Raw genomic sequence first — 14,298 nt, 5'->3', positions numbered from 1 at the left:
TGGCACGCAAATCTGATCTGCCTCTTCCGTGCTGAAGAACCCTTTTAAGAGTACAAGTGGATGGATGCGGTTGCGGAGGCTTCTTTGTCCAACAGGACCGTACCACTTGGCAACGTCTACACGCGAGTTGGTAAAAGAACAAACACTAGTGCTCATCATGTAACATATCTTCTTTGTCAGTGCGATATATTGTTTCCTGTCAATTATATACATATTTGTGCTATACAATTTCAAAGAACAAAAAAAAAAAAAAACAGTCCTCAAAAATGGACAACTGACGGAAAGTGAGGGCAAAAGGACATCCGAGTTCCAGCCATGCAGGAATAGTGAAACCAAACATCAAACAAACATTACCTAGCCTCTTGCCCCCCTTCCATTCCCATCTATGAGTACGACGACAAATAATTCGGCACCCGCTGCGCAAACGAATAAATCTCATTATCCGTAATCGTGTACTCCCACCAGCCATCCGGGCGGCCTTCAGCACTCTCAATCGTCTCAACATCCTGCTCCTCGCAGTCCGAAAGGTGCAGCTGGCTCTCGGAGCGCTTCGACGCCACCTGCTCCGTCATATTGACGTCGCGGCGATAGCCATACAGCGTCTCCCACTCCCAGGATTCCTGGCCGTCGCGCGGGCAGATCTTCCAGACGATCCAGACGGCGGCGGAGCCCTCGCTGACCGGCTCGACGCGCAGGTGCGTCATGACGAGGTCGTGGCCGACGCCCTGCTTGTTGAGGAAGTTGACGGATTTTTCCGTGCCGGCGGCGATCGACGATGTGTTGATGCCTGGCGATGAGTGCCCGATGAAGTAGCCGTTAAAGCTGTCGGCTTTGTAGTATTGGGCGAGAGTGTTGGCGAAGACGGAGACGGGCGCGCCCGAGCGGTAGACTTCCATCGAGGCGTTGTAGGAGTGGGCGAAGAGCGTGGCGGCGTCGAAGATGGATTGGCACTTCATTATGGCGACAGTTTGAGGGTGTGGGTTTCAAAATGTTTTGTTTTGTTTCTGGTGATGTAGTGCGGTGTGCGGGGTGCGGTGGACGTTGGCAAGAAGTGCGCATTTTATACATCATCGTCTCTCCTAGGCAGCTATATCGACCGACGATCAGATGCTGGTAGCCGTGCCAGCCAAATGAATGCTGCTTCCCTATCAGGTACTCAAAAGACCATGGGAAGGCCCTATCCGAGAAAGAGCGTGACTGTGCGGACCATAAGCGAGGAAGCGAGTGCGCTGTCCGAACAAACCCCCAATGCCCTGTGGCTAGTCCAAAGCACTACGGGAGGCTAGCGACCAACGTCGGGCCGTGATAGGAGGCAAGTGAGCGGTGTACTGGGGCCAGGTAACACACAGATTGTGTGCGGGATACGAGAATCCGAGAGGAGGCCTCTAAGGGAACACTAGATGACGACAACACCATGGGCGGCGGTTGCTAGCTGATGAGCTGAGCCACTCAATTTGAGGTACGGGGCGAAAAATATAGTGTACTTGCAGTGGACGATCAGGGCTAGGCTGCAGCTTGCAGAACAGCACGCCTCGCGTCGGCCCGCCGGGGTGAAGTAAGCTTGTTTGAATCAAGCCATGGCCATGGAAGGGTTACTGGAGAGAGAAGCTTTGCAATTTACTCTGGAGAGCCGCACCATATCGGATGGCCTTAAATAGAGTTTTCGTGAAAGATCTTGAACTCTATAGATGGAAGTCTTCATGCAGATGTACTGACCACTCACCTTGCCTTTCCATCACTAATCCCTTCATACGGGTCTATTCGATCTGTCAGCTTGAATACTGGCCCTCTAGACTACCAGGAATCTACCGTGTATGTGTCGCGCAGAAAGAGCTGTCAGAAGGATCGCGCGTTGCGATGTCAGCACGAAAACGAGTACGGGAGAAACGAATACGACGCAGTGGTGTTGTTCTTTCCGCAACATGGCCTAGTTTCACTGACGCACCTCGGTGATGAGAGCGCTATGGACGCCACAAGTTCATGTGAGTCCAAACAAGGCAGCAGTAGTTTGCATTGGCAGACAGAGAGGGCGTTTGCTGAGGCCAAGGCGTTCGGCTTTCTGCAGAAGATCTAGCGTCATCACACCTTTTGTCCAGGCAGTCCAGTTCTCGGAGCATTCATTGCTTTCATATTTCGATCTTGGGCTTTGTATGCAGCCACGTTTGTTAAAGGTCTGAAGCGTAGATTCCAGTATTGCGCAACGATTATTGCGCAACAGTGCACCGAAGCGTGGTTGAAGGGTCACTCGCCTTTGTATTTCGAGATGGCGAAACGGGTGTTATGCTCGATGATCCGCGCAGCCAGATTAGTTTTCGTTGCCGTGCAACCCAACTGCTCACGTCCCTCCTCGCTCTGTCTCGGCAGCGGGCAAGAGAATTTCATCGTCTTCCCATACCAAAGTCCGAGATTCCAACTCTTCCATCTTCCTACTGGTCAGTCTCTCCATCTCATCCCTCTCGTCCGCACCCAGCAAAGTCAAGGCCTTCTGCCATGCATCTTGTCCAGGCTCCAGGCCAAAGAACCGCGGGAAGATCTTCTTCCAAAAGACCATGTCGAAAGCGAAGCTCTTGCGCACCGCATACGCGACCCAGAAGTCCCCCGAATCCCATCTCTGCTGCATGCGATCCGAGAGCCTCTGGTCTTCACCGAGGCTTTCTTCCCCTATCATGGCGTCCTCATGTTGACGGAGCATTTTAAGAAAGGTTGGAAGCCGGAGCTCATACCACTTGGTCCAGTCATCGATTCCGTTTGGCCAGTACTCTGGAAGCTCGAGTAGAAGCCACCAGGGCGGCGACTCAGCGAACTCGGATGGGGCGAAATAGGTGAATTCCCAGTCGATGACGGCAGCTACCTCGGAGTTTGAGTGAAGGAGGACGTTCGCAGGCCTCAAGTCGTCGCACCAGATCTTGAACGGTCCAGCTGCAGTGGAAGGCGATGTAAGACGGTTTTCCTGTGCAAGTCGTCTGAAAATCCGGCGAGCGACAAACTTCTTTCTGCAGTCGTCCGCGTCTTTGACTGCGTCGTTGCGCTGGTGGGAGAGATGCTGGAGGTGGAGATCGGCAAGAGCCTGAAAGTACGACGCCGATGAGTCAAATATTTGGTCTTTTGGTGGCAGTTTTGCCCGCGAAAAGGTTCCAAGAACTGCCAGTTCCCCCATGTTGAAGGTGTATGGCCTTCTGGTCACTTCGAAAGTGTCCTCGTCCACTTCGTAAATCGATCCGATCCTGTCGCTTGATGGTATCCACATCTGGAGGAGAATCTTTGCCATTTGACTGTAAATTGTTTCCAGGATCCCCTGGTCGATATTTGGATCAAGTTGCGGGCTTTGGTCTTCTGGTAGAAGCGACCATTTGAGATCACGACTGGCAGCCTTGGTGGCTTCGGCGTATTCCATGATGAAGAACGGACCAAGGCCTGCGGGAGATTCCTCCTTCGTGCCCACATGCAAGACTAACGGAATAGGTAGAGTGGTATGCGCCTGGAGATACTTGATTGTTGCCACTTCATTGCGTACTTTTTCTTCCCGGAATGGCAGAACACCTGGCTTAGGAAGTCTCATGACAGCGCGGCTGCCATCGGCGAACTCAACTGCAATCATGACATTGAACGCACCGCTCATGGGCGGCTTGACCTCGACAGGCTTCCCACCGTGGTGACTCGCAACGAGAGTGGCGATTGCTTGAAGATTCTCACGCTTTCACAGTTCGTTGGTCCAATCGCTGACCACTTTGTCGCTGTGCTCCCAAGCCACATCATCGTATGGTAACGTCTTTTCCATCGTGCTCTTCAAATTGTCGTTCCAGTCCCTGAATGCATTGAAGGGAGGCGAGCGGGTTGTCGGAACAATGTGGCAGGAGGGCGACTGCGCTTGTTGCAGCTCCGATTGGGGTTAGAAGCGAGAGCCTCCGGCGCTTAGGAGTTCCTCCACCTCATTCATAGCGCTTGAGACATTGCAGCAGGACAAAGCGCATCGTCGTAGTTCTCGCTCACGTGGGCTATTCGCACATGCTTACTCACATAGCTTCTCACTGCATCGATAGCGAGGGCGAGGCTTATGCTGTGCGCACTGGGTACGTTGTGAAAGGATGACGATCTACGCGCAATGCATGCAGTGCGGCTGATGAACCCTATTTGTGTATACTCTTGCGTGCACGAGAGGAACTTGCATCCTGATACGGAGATCTAATTGCGAAGCGTGAAGAAGTGTCACCGAGAATGGCAACAATTGTTAGTAAGTCCATAAGTCGGCTACTCGCGCAAATGGAGCGGCACATCAACGCTTGTTTCGGGCGGGTTACAGAGGCGTGCTCGTTTAGACAAAGCCCCGAAAGCGTTTATGTCTGGTCACTCGACCGCCTAAGCAGATGTGCGAATGTAAAGGTATAGGAGTGCTTGTTGGAAGAGCCCTCACAAGCTTCCAAAAGAAGTGTCCGAATGCGCGTGCAAGAAGCGCAATGGTTCTCCGCACAACATTTGCCGATTTTCGAAGCGCAAAGCCTTCATTCGACTTTTGACTGAACGAAAAAACTTCAGACGTTCGACGTTGGACTACGCGGCTGAATTTCCTAATTGAGGCGTGTCGAACATGGTAAAGAAGCTTGACCGAAACGTGGAATGGCATGGTGACGAAAATGACGAGGACAGGAGACCGTAGAGATGAAGCAGAAAGGGAGTGGACATCCAAGGATCATGAAAAGGTGCCGAAAGAGAGGAAAACGCGATGACGATAATGAAGAAACATGGAACTGAGGAATGAGAACCAAAAACAGCCTTGTTTTCAAGCACTGGTTGCGAGTGCGCGCATACTCGCAAGCCTTTACCTGACACCGCGGCGCGGGGTGTGAGTTGTCGACACCGCTCAGCGAGGGCGTTGTTGGTGACCGAGGACCATCGGTTGGCAACCTGGCTTCTACAACAACTCTTCTACGGTCGACTGCACATTGTCGCGTGCCTTGCGAAAGGATGAACCGCGCCTGTCGCGGCATCAAGGCCGAAGGCCACGACTGGTTGCGTAATTTGGAGCCGCCGTCCTCTCCAACCACTCGCGTTGCGATGCACAGTCCGTGAAGACCGTACGCGTCTCAAACGGGGGTTTGGACGGAGCGCGTCGAAGCCTAGGCTGATAAACAACACATGGCGAGCAAAAGTGGCCGGTGCTGTTGAAATAGAGTCGCCGGTCGTGTGGTCATGGAGCCAGCGGTGGCGACCGGCAGGGACGCCAAAGCCCGGGAAAGTGTCGGCAACAGCGTCGGCACACAAAGTGCCTGGCACAGACCGCACAGCACGCCTTTTCCACCCCCCTGAAACCGGCAACACTTCGACTCAACGACCCCAACGTCCATCGTGTCGACCAGTCCTCTTCATCTTCGACGTCCCGCACAAGGCGAAAACAGCCAGCGAAAAAGGAACAAGCGGCTTTAGGCAGCAAGCCATCAAAAATTGCGCCGGTGAAGCCCCCGAAGGAGATTCATAGAGGGCCGCCTCCGCGCTGTGCAATGCAGGGCAACCCCCTAGAACGACCAGCTTCATGATCCTGGTGTTCCCAACAAGGTAAGTATACCAAAAGAAACTGGTTTGGATGCGTGGGAAGGCTCTTATTTATACCTGCGAAGGGCTGGAGTTTGCGGCTAAGCGAGGAGTTGGGTGCTGACGCAGCGAGGGCAGAAGACCAGGGATGAAGGGCCGCCGGAAGGGAAGAGGCCGGGTTTGCGCCTTGCTAAGTTGCAGCCGAGGCGGAATCCTTGTGAGATGATTGGATGGTGCTGTGGTGGACCGCCAGCCATGAGCATAATGTGCGCCGCACGCTACGCTCCAAGCGCCCTTGGTGGATATGATTGAGTAAGAGACGGGTGGTTGGACCAATCATTGAGCTAGAAGTGACGCAAGGAACGTCTGCCTGTGATTGCGGGCCGGATGTTGTTAGGCGTTGGCGCGGCACGCCGCGTTGCATCGGGGCCCGGAAGTTCTGGCAATGCTATTCTGCGGCCAACAGCGCTTCGAAAGAAGCAACTGGGCAGGTGTGAAATCTGATGTCGTTCTGCCGTAAGCTCTTTCCAATGCTGGATGGTCGTGAAAGCTCAAGTGTTGAGGTGTTCCAACAATCCCACTGCAGTTCAACGGACACAGCCAAGGCACGCAACCCGCATCGCCGATCTCGGACGCACCGGTAGCCAGCAGGAGGGCATCGTCGGAACCGCGACATGATGATGGGATCGTCCACCGTTTACGCAGCGCAGCACAGACGCAAACAGTTGATAGACGTTCGAAGTTGCAAGTGGACAAATCAGAGTCCGCAGCCGTCGACCGCAGGGGCACGCAGACTGCAAAATTGAAACCGTCGATCCCGGAAATAACTAGCAGACCACTCTCCGGACCGTGACATCTGAAAAAAGGAGAACATCGAGCAAACGCACAACAATGTGTCCTACGTTCAAAGTTGCAAGAAGACCAATCAGCAAGCTTGCTTGTCGGCCCGGACCCAAACCATGAAGCTGATCTGTCCTCCATGCCCGCGAAAAACCCGCGACGCTGACCTGCAGTACGTTTTGACAGACGTCCAAAGTTGCAGGCCAGCAAATCAGCGCACTGCAGCCTCCCTCTTGCCAGCCCAATCAACCAATTGGGTACACGTACCACAGCATTCCACAAGCAGAGATTGTTGTTTTGCAAGACGTTTGAAATTGTAAAGACGCCAATCAGGCCTGGAGGCAACCGGGCGAACAGTCCAAAAGCAGAGATCGTTGCAGGTCATCATCGAAGCGCTGCTTTTTCTGACTGCTCCAGCTGCACAGCTGCATGGTCTTTTGTTCCATCAGTGACGACCGCATTACTACGTTCGAAGTTGAACAGCAGCCAATCAGGCCATGATAGAGTGGACTGGCTGGACTGGCGGTGTGAAGCGGATGGTGGCCTTGCCGTTGGCTCGGCTAGGCTGGGCTGCGGAATAAGTCCGCGGGCGGGTTGGATGCGGGCTCGAGACTTGCCGATGATGCCGATGATGCCGATGATGCCGATGATGCCGATGATGCCGAGTCTGGTGTTGAAGTGTCGGAGGTGCTGTGGCTGTCTGTGGCATTGCTGTTTGTCCTCAGGAGTCAAGAGATACACATCATGAGGCAGCTGTTGGGCACACTGATAAGAGTGATGCTATTTGCCAGAGCAAATTGAATTTCCTGTCGGCTTATGCATTCTGCACTTCAAATACTTCAATTTTGAGCCAAAACACTGATTGCAAGGCCAAAATTTCCACTTCCCACATCTCTGGCGTTGCTTGGTTACCCAGAAAGCATCATTTGAAAACAAACTCGACGGCCGGCACTTCAAAAGCACAAAGAAATCGCCACCTCACCCCCTGGTATCATCACGACGCAACTCCGCAGCCACCATACAGCCTTCCTAATGGTCACTCGTAAAAGCACACGTCCCCATGTCGCGCTTGACGGCGGGCTTATCAGGCGAAATGTCAAAGTCAAAGATATCCATCGGCAAGCCCATAGTCGTGCACGCATTAGGAATATCCACGACACCAGCAAGATGGCCCTGCACAGGGGCGCAGCTCAGGAGCAGGTAAATCTGGTAGTCGGAGTAGCCGTAGCGGCGCAGGTACTCGATGGCGCGCAGGCAGGTCTGGCGGTAGGCGACGGTGGCGTCGAGGTAGTGCTGCTTGCCGTGCTCGTCGACGCTGAAGCCTTCGAAGTAGATGTAGCGGCCCGGGCCGAAGGCTGGCTCGACGGGGCCCGGCTGGTAGATGGGCGACTTGATTTGCAGCGCGTTGGCGTCGATGCTGGATTTAATCAGGGAGAACTTGATGGTGATGACGCCGGGCATTTCGATGGCGCCGCAGAAGGAGATCTCGCCATCGCCCTCTGTTGGAGTGGATGGTCAGTGCCAGGTACCAGGGGGAGAAATTGTGAATTGCCAGGGGTAGGTATCACTCACGCGAAAAGTGCAAGTCTCCCACGCTGAAGCCTGCGCCTTTGACGTGCACGGGCAAGTAGACCTTGCTTCCTCTCGACAGGTTCTTAATATCGCAGTTACCGCCATGCTCAGGGCGGCCTGGAATTGTGCGCGCGCCCTCGCGCCCAACCTTCTCCTTGACATCAGCGGTCCCCGAGCCCGCGTGGACGTTTTGCGCATTGGGCGGCTGCGCGACAATACGGCCACAGCCATCCATGGCGGTGATGAGCTCGCCCTCACGTCGGTTCCACTCAGCCAAAATCTCGGGAGACGGCGCGCAGCCCAGAATTCCAGGGTGAATGAGGCCGGCGAACTTGACGCCTGGGATGTGTCGCGACGAGCAAAAGATGCCCTCAAAGTCCCAGATAGCTTTGGCGCTGGAGTGCGTCGCGTCGCATCAGCTCTGCAACTGCATCAAATGGTCGAGAGACTACTTACGCCTTGGGATACAGCTCGTCCAAAAAGCCGCCGCCGTTGTTCTTTGCAAAAACGCCCGTGAAGCCCCATGGCTGCTCCTCCAAAGGCTGCACATCCGCAATCTCGACCAGCAAGACGTCGCCAGGTTCCGCGCCTTCAACCTCGAATGGTCCTGTCAGGTAGTGGATTTTGGTCAAGTCGACGTTCTTGACGTCGTCTGCGCTGTCATTGTTCTGGATCTGCCCACCCGTCCAATCGACACATTCAATCTTGACTGTCTCCCCGTTTTTTATTTTTCCGACGAAGGGCACTGCGTGTGGAAGTGAGCAGGGATTCGGTAAGCACGACAAAGCTACGAACCGTCAGGGTGCCATCGATTCTGGAGTCGGTCAGCAAAATATCGCCAGTTTCGTCGAATTGCTTACGTGAAGAATGGGTTGCTCGGCGGCATCCTTATTGAGATCGACTTTGGCAGCGTAGCGGACCATTTTCAAACAGACTTATTTGGAGGTTAATCGGAGGAAAGCCAGAGGATTGGGATAGGAAGTCGACACCGTCCGCGCGGCGCGATGGTCGCATAGGCGCATATATAGCCGTCAAGCGCCTCGCATACTAAATCAAGAACATAATGCTGATAGAGCCAGCGGGGACGAAGCAGACCGATATCCATGCCGTCGCAGAACCATTGGCCGGCGGGCCCATCCCGATAAGTCGTAGATAATGCTCACTGTCGTTAGTCACGTCGGGGTGGAGAGGAGCTGCAGGTGGGGTAGCTCCCCGCCATCCTTGCATCCGCGCGCGCGCGTCGTCACGTGCGAGGCCTCTCTAGGGGTGATTGTCATGATTTGAAGGGGAAATGGCTTGGCTGAGGTCCAACCAACGCTCTCCAAGCACTCAGAGTTGCTGAAGAAAGTCTGGAAATGTATAAAAGACTGCCTGATTGATGGCGAGTCCGAGTACTTGCGAAATGCTTAGATTGTTGACGCTGGTGATAAAGTAGAAAGTCTTGAATCTTTGTGAAGCATCATCATCCCTTCATTCTGCCTCTATGCTTGCTCCTTTCAGTCCTTCAACACCGTTAAGAGAATCTCTTGGTCGGAGTTTCCGGCATCTTCGGCTTGATCTTCTCCACCTTTTCATCAATGTTTGCTGCATCAATGTTGGCCAATGGCATTGACAAAAACTCGTGCTTATTCTTCCAAGGAATTTGGCTCTCTGCGAAATTCGTAGCTTCTGCCTCGACCGGGGGTGGCGGGGGATCGGTGATCTTGGTGATGAGGAAGGCTGTCGAGGCTTCGGCGATTCCGTAAATGAGAACTCCAAGGAGAGGAATCTTGAGGAAGACGAAGAAGCCGACACCGAAGCCGAAGAGAACGCCTTCACGGTCTTTGAACCAGGCCTTCTTTTGTTCTTTGCTGAATCGGATGCGCGAAAAGTAAGGCTCAAGCTGAGCATGGTCAATATCCAAAGTCTCTGCAAGAGGGCAAATATACTCACCAGCTCACGCATCAAGCTGCGGGATGAAAAGTATGACTGCAGGAATTGTACAAGGTAGCGCCTGGGCAAGAATATGGAGCTGCCAAAAATGACCAGCGCAGGCTCCAGTCCGACCGCCTTTTTGAAAGTGTAGAAACTGGCGGCCGGGAGGACGAAGCGACCGACGACAGGGAGGTACGATAGAGCAAATACAGCGAGCGAAATGCCAGCTCTCCTTCCGAACTTGAGGAGGAACGCCATGACGGCCTCCATCGGCTTCTTCTTGTCGCCCGTAGCCGTCGGTCCTCCTCGCGGATACATGCTCAGGTTGGGGTAGAACAGCGCGCGCAATGTCCGCGGGTCTTCGGTCTTGTGCTTTTGTAGGTAGGTCTGGTCAACCCACTGCAGCGAGTTCATGAACATGTCGTCCAGCGTAGGCGTAATGTAGCGCATCAGCGACATGAGGAAGAAAGGCACCTGGAGGACCGAGTGCTCCAAGAAGTGCAGGCCATCAACGACATCTGTGTCCAAGGTAGAGCCCTCCGTCTCCATGAACAGAGTGCGGGACCATAGCAGTGCTTTCACACCCAGAATCTACGCCAAAATACATGAGCTTCCAGCTCCGACCAGGCGACATGAAAGGCCTACCGGAATGGAGATTATGAGGCGGATCGCAAGGCCGGCTGCTACAGCGAGTGCTGCCTGTCGATAGTGGTCTGAGGTGAATAGGCCGGGATTCTGGAGGGCGCGGTTGGCTGCGGTGCAAGAGATGGGTCAGCTACAGCGCAGCGGGTTGGAACAAAGAAACTTACCGCCGACCACGGTGAGCTGCGCACCTCTGAGGATGGCATTTGGCTCGAATTGGGTCATGGCTACGAGAGGTAGCCAAGATGGTGAAGTAGACCAAGGTGGTGGAAGTCAAGCTGAGCTTACCAGGCACGCGAGCCGCGGAGGCTTTTGTGGTGGCCGCCGCTGTCGTCACCTCCTCCAAGCCACAACACCACTTCACAGCCACAATATCTTCTCCACTCTCGCTTCGCACCGTCGACAGGTCACAGCGAAACCCGCATGTTCCGCCCGCTCAGTTCCGACTCTTTGAGCGGCTGTGGGCTCGATTTGCCAACGTCTGCCTCGCGACCAACTCGACCTCCATCCAATTCTGAATCAACGCAGTCGGCCTCAGCAGCAGAATCTCCACCAACAGACACTCTGCCTGTCGCCCGTCTACTCAGCCATGCCACGCCCTCACTTCTCGAGTACTTTTTGTCAATCCTTGCGGCCTACTTTGCGGAAGCCATGGAACTTTTCGACACAGCGGATCTCGGTGTCAAAGAATGGCATCCCACGCGATTCAATTTGCCGCTATGCAACTGGTCCATGCGGGATGGCCAAACTCAAGACACCAGTGGATATTCGGAAAGGCTACTTCGTGGAACTACCGTGGATTTGACTGCTCTAGTGGATCACGCCCAATGCAACGTCCACTGCGGACTCCATGCCAATTCCCGCCAGCAGCGCCAGGGCTGACCCGTCTCCATCAACACGAAGGTATCAACAATGCGCTAGCCCCCTCGAGAGAGGAGAGCATCCTCCAACCAGATGCCGTGGATCCTGATAGACTGCTTCCCCTTTATCAAAATATGGTTTTCTGAATTCTGGTCGCGCATCAATCTTCTAGATAAACCACGGCTAGAAAGCTAATCTCGTACTAAGCAAGCTCCGGGCGTTCGGGCCACTACACCGGCTCAAAATAGAAGTTGGTTGACGATGGCCAGTAGTCTTTTGTGCTGGAAGAATTCTCAGCGAGAAATTTTGCAAAAAAGGTAGAAACCCTTGCTCTCCTCTACCTGATTCGCTCCGCTGGGATCAGTCGTAGCCACATCTTGCAGTGTACTATTTAAGATATGCTTATCTGCCATGTCTGCCGCCTGCTGTTGCTCCAAACGGAGTTGACTTGTTTCTTTGGGCTCGTGCTAACCCTCTTCCGCCCTCTTGACGTTACTTTGAGACCCTCGCCCAAAGGTAAGCCAATTCCTACGATCCGTTGTGGCTGCAACATCAAATCGATGGCGACGAAGGCAGGTCAGCAGCAGATGGAAGAAGACGAAAGGCTTATACCAATCTCAAGTCCGTCAACATGAACCATTACCAATCCGCTGCGGGAAACTACACTGACGATCCGACAATCGAGTCTGGTGGCATCATGGTCGCTGAGGATTCCAAGAAGGGTAAACTCCAACCTGTCAGCTTCTGGAATATTTCTGAACAGCCTCGCAGCCATCCTTTCCCCTTTCCAGGCCAGCAACATTTCCTCATCGGAGTTCGGAGCCTTGAAAAGGAAGTCCGGCGTTAAGAGAACCTCCGTTCTACGGACCGTCCTAGTGGTCGCTTTTGTCTTCTTGGTCATTGGCGCCATCGCCTTCACAGCTTTTGCGGTCATGTCTCCAGAGACTCCTTCGCCTGTTGACGCCTCGACGGCTCCTTCGAACAACGCTCTCGACAACAACCCAGGCTTGCCAGAAGAATTCATTGAGAAGGTGCTGGCCAGCGTTTTTCGTCATGAGGAGGACCACCCTGCCCCCGCATCGAACTCCACTCGTCGTCTCAGAAAGCGCTTTATCCCGGACGATCAAGGCTGCGACCAAGTTGATCACTGGCTCAGGCGCATCTGCGATGCCAATGAAAGCGAAACAGCATGGGAAGACGAATGCGTCGATACGGTAACAGGCCACCATTATGAAATCGGAGGTGACTGCCCCCCCAACACGAACTGCGCAGAGCACATTGACACGGACGGCCACGAAGTCATCATCTGCGAGCCCAGGACGCCGCCCAGGAACGACAACGTCAGCAGAGATGGAAAGCGTCAAAAAGTATCGCAGTACGGCTACCGCTACATACCGGAAGTGAAGGCCGTCGGGAACACCCAGCAAACACAGTCCATCACGCTCCAGGTCGCCACGGGCGATGCTTCCGTCAGCGGCTTCCTTTCGGATGAAAACAAGTCCTACGTCCTCGCGCCTAACAACGAGCTAAATGCCTACGCTCGTGGGAACACGTACAAACTCTGCAGAAGCGGCCAACCGGCGGGCACACCGGTGGGCGCACCGCCGGCCCATAATATACGCCATTGCAACCCTCTGTTCCGCTACAGCTTGATCGTTGGCAGCATTATCGACTTCTCGTATGGCTTGTCGACCAAGCAGAGGGCAGTCCTCTTCTACTCCATCTGGGGAAATGGCTGAGTCCATGATTTGAAGCGGTGGAGGAGGCTTCCTTTCATTTGCGCGGAGGAGGCGCTCGTAAGATAAGAGCTCGAAACGTAGGCCTCGCTGTTGCAAGGGGCATTTGCTTTTGCTTGATCGACGTGTCCTATCCTCGGGCCAATCGATGCGCCTCGTGTCAGCTAGTTGCTTCTTGAGTATCAATCCACAGTCGTTTCGGAAAGTTTGACCCGTTCGTCGGGCGTTCGGGGCCGCAACCCGCCGGCGCGCCCGCCGGCACTCCGACATTCCGGCATTTCCGCGCCTGAAACAAGAGTTCCTTCTCATCAATGATGACTTGGACTTCTTGCGCCGCAAGTGACACGAACAAAAGCGGAAGTTATGCCCCGGAACTACGTGTGCTCGTATTCCTGGTTGACCCAAAGAATGCCACCGTCGGTGATTTCGACGCCGAGTAAATGTAGCTTATTCACGGCGCTATGGCATCCAGGCGTAAAGCCAGAATTCCAGCAAGCCACTAGGCTAGGCCATTGCGGTAATGTCGACGCCTCATGGGTTTGATAGGTCGATTCGGAGAATGGGGAAAAATCTCGTAGCTTTTTACTCTGCACGCACCTAACGGAAGATGTTAACCTTAGAGTTAAATGTAAGCTAATGTGAATACCGCTCACCCTTTCTTTCCGTAAAGAACGTGTATTGTAAGGACGGACTGTAAATAGAATAAGACAGTACGATGTGCCATGAATGCTGATGGCACTAGAATGCTATGCAGGGGATTTCACGGAGACATGGAGTCTATAGGGGACACGGAGTACGCGGGGAACACGGAGTACGCGGCAGACACGGAGTCTGCGGGGGATACGGAGTCTACGCGGGACGGAGTTTGCTGGAGACACCGATTTACGGGGGTCTCCCCCGCGGCCTTGCAATCTGGGGCTTCATCAGTAAGAAACTGCGCTTCCCCTCCCCATGTGAATCATGCAGTCAAAGGAACAGAGTGTATTTCGTCAAAAGCATAAGAAGTGGAAGCACAGTGGCCATTAGGCGAAAAGACAGACAGCGTTTACTTCCCAATGAAGATAAGTCATGAGGGTCTGGTTAGACCTGGCTTTTGGTTTAGTAATTATTCTAAGAGTCTTACGACGTAAACAAGAGTTAAGTGGAGGAGCCCGGGATTGCGGCCGTTGCGGGAGTGTCGTCAAACTCGATATTGCGGGCGTCAAAG

General features: G+C 53.9%; 4 protein-coding genes across 4 annotated transcripts; 1 reads left to right on the top strand and 3 right to left on the bottom strand.

Annotated features, from left to right (window-relative positions):
• Nucleotides 1-179: 179 nt before the first annotated feature.
• J3D65DRAFT_635103 (uncharacterized protein) lies at nucleotides 180-1,117 on the bottom strand. Its single transcript, XM_066801282.1, has one exon. The coding sequence runs from the start codon at nucleotides 954-956 to the stop codon at nucleotides 384-386; it is 573 nt and encodes a 190-aa protein (XP_066652709.1). The 5' UTR covers nucleotides 957-1,117; the 3' UTR covers nucleotides 180-383.
• A 1,218-nt stretch (nucleotides 1,118-2,335) lies between these two features.
• J3D65DRAFT_647554 (phosphotransferase family protein) lies at nucleotides 2,336-3,778 on the bottom strand (the record flags this gene model as incomplete). The annotated part of the gene is made up of 5 exons (XM_066802340.1): nucleotides 2,336-3,478; nucleotides 3,503-3,519; nucleotides 3,541-3,588; nucleotides 3,613-3,694; nucleotides 3,725-3,778. 5 exons carry the CDS (start codon nucleotides 3,776-3,778, stop codon nucleotides 2,336-2,338), a joined length of 1,344 nt encoding a protein of 447 aa, XP_066652708.1.
• Nucleotides 3,779-7,140: 3,362 nt separating this feature from the next.
• J3D65DRAFT_653034 (formamidase) lies at nucleotides 7,141-10,760 on the bottom strand. Its single transcript, XM_066802461.1, has 9 exons — nucleotides 10,662-10,760; nucleotides 10,498-10,604; nucleotides 9,871-10,443; nucleotides 9,506-9,820; nucleotides 9,251-9,343; nucleotides 8,734-8,752; nucleotides 8,395-8,683; nucleotides 7,939-8,333; nucleotides 7,141-7,865 (listed from the first exon to the last, which is right to left on the bottom strand). The coding sequence occupies exons 1-9, from the start codon at nucleotides 10,717-10,719 to the stop codon at nucleotides 7,396-7,398; spliced, it is 2,319 nt and encodes a 772-aa protein (XP_066652707.1). The 5' UTR covers nucleotides 10,720-10,760; the 3' UTR covers nucleotides 7,141-7,395.
• A 1,226-nt stretch (nucleotides 10,761-11,986) lies between these two features.
• J3D65DRAFT_670515 (uncharacterized protein) lies at nucleotides 11,987-13,094 on the top strand (the record flags this gene model as incomplete). The annotated part of the gene is made up of 2 exons (XM_066803292.1): nucleotides 11,987-12,077; nucleotides 12,127-13,094. The coding sequence occupies 2 exons, from the start codon at nucleotides 11,987-11,989 to the stop codon at nucleotides 13,092-13,094; spliced, it is 1,059 nt and encodes a 352-aa protein (XP_066652706.1).
• Between the last annotated feature and the right edge of the window lie 1,204 nt (nucleotides 13,095-14,298).

Source organism: Phyllosticta citribraziliensis (assembly GCF_038025025.1).
Source record: "Phyllosticta citribraziliensis strain CPC 17464 chromosome Unknown J3D65scaffold_10, whole genome shotgun sequence".
NCBI lineage: Eukaryota > Fungi > Ascomycota > Dothideomycetes > Botryosphaeriales > Phyllostictaceae > Phyllosticta > Phyllosticta citribraziliensis.
The sequence above is the reverse complement of the archived record's forward strand: the minus strand, read 5'-3'. Positions and strand labels throughout refer to the sequence as shown.

What these genes read in the sequence shown, in the direction of transcription:
- J3D65DRAFT_635103 (XM_066801282.1), bottom strand. Translation starts at nt 956, where the DNA reads ATGAAGTGCCAATCCATCTTCGACGCCGCCACGCTCTTCGCCCACTCC.
- J3D65DRAFT_653034 (XM_066802461.1), bottom strand. Translation starts at nt 10,719, where the DNA reads ATGACCCAATTCGAGCCAAATGCCATCCTCAGAGGTGCGCAGCTCACC. An exon ending in GCCTCATAATCTCCATTCCG is followed by an intron (nt 10,444 to 10,497) that starts GTAGGCCTTTCA and finishes ATTTTGGCGTAG; the next exon opens with ATTCTGGGTGTGAAAGCACT. An exon ending in GCAGCTTGATGCGTGAGCTG is followed by an intron (nt 9,821 to 9,870) that starts GTGAGTATATTT and finishes GACCATGCTCAG; the next exon opens with CTTGAGCCTTACTTTTCGCG.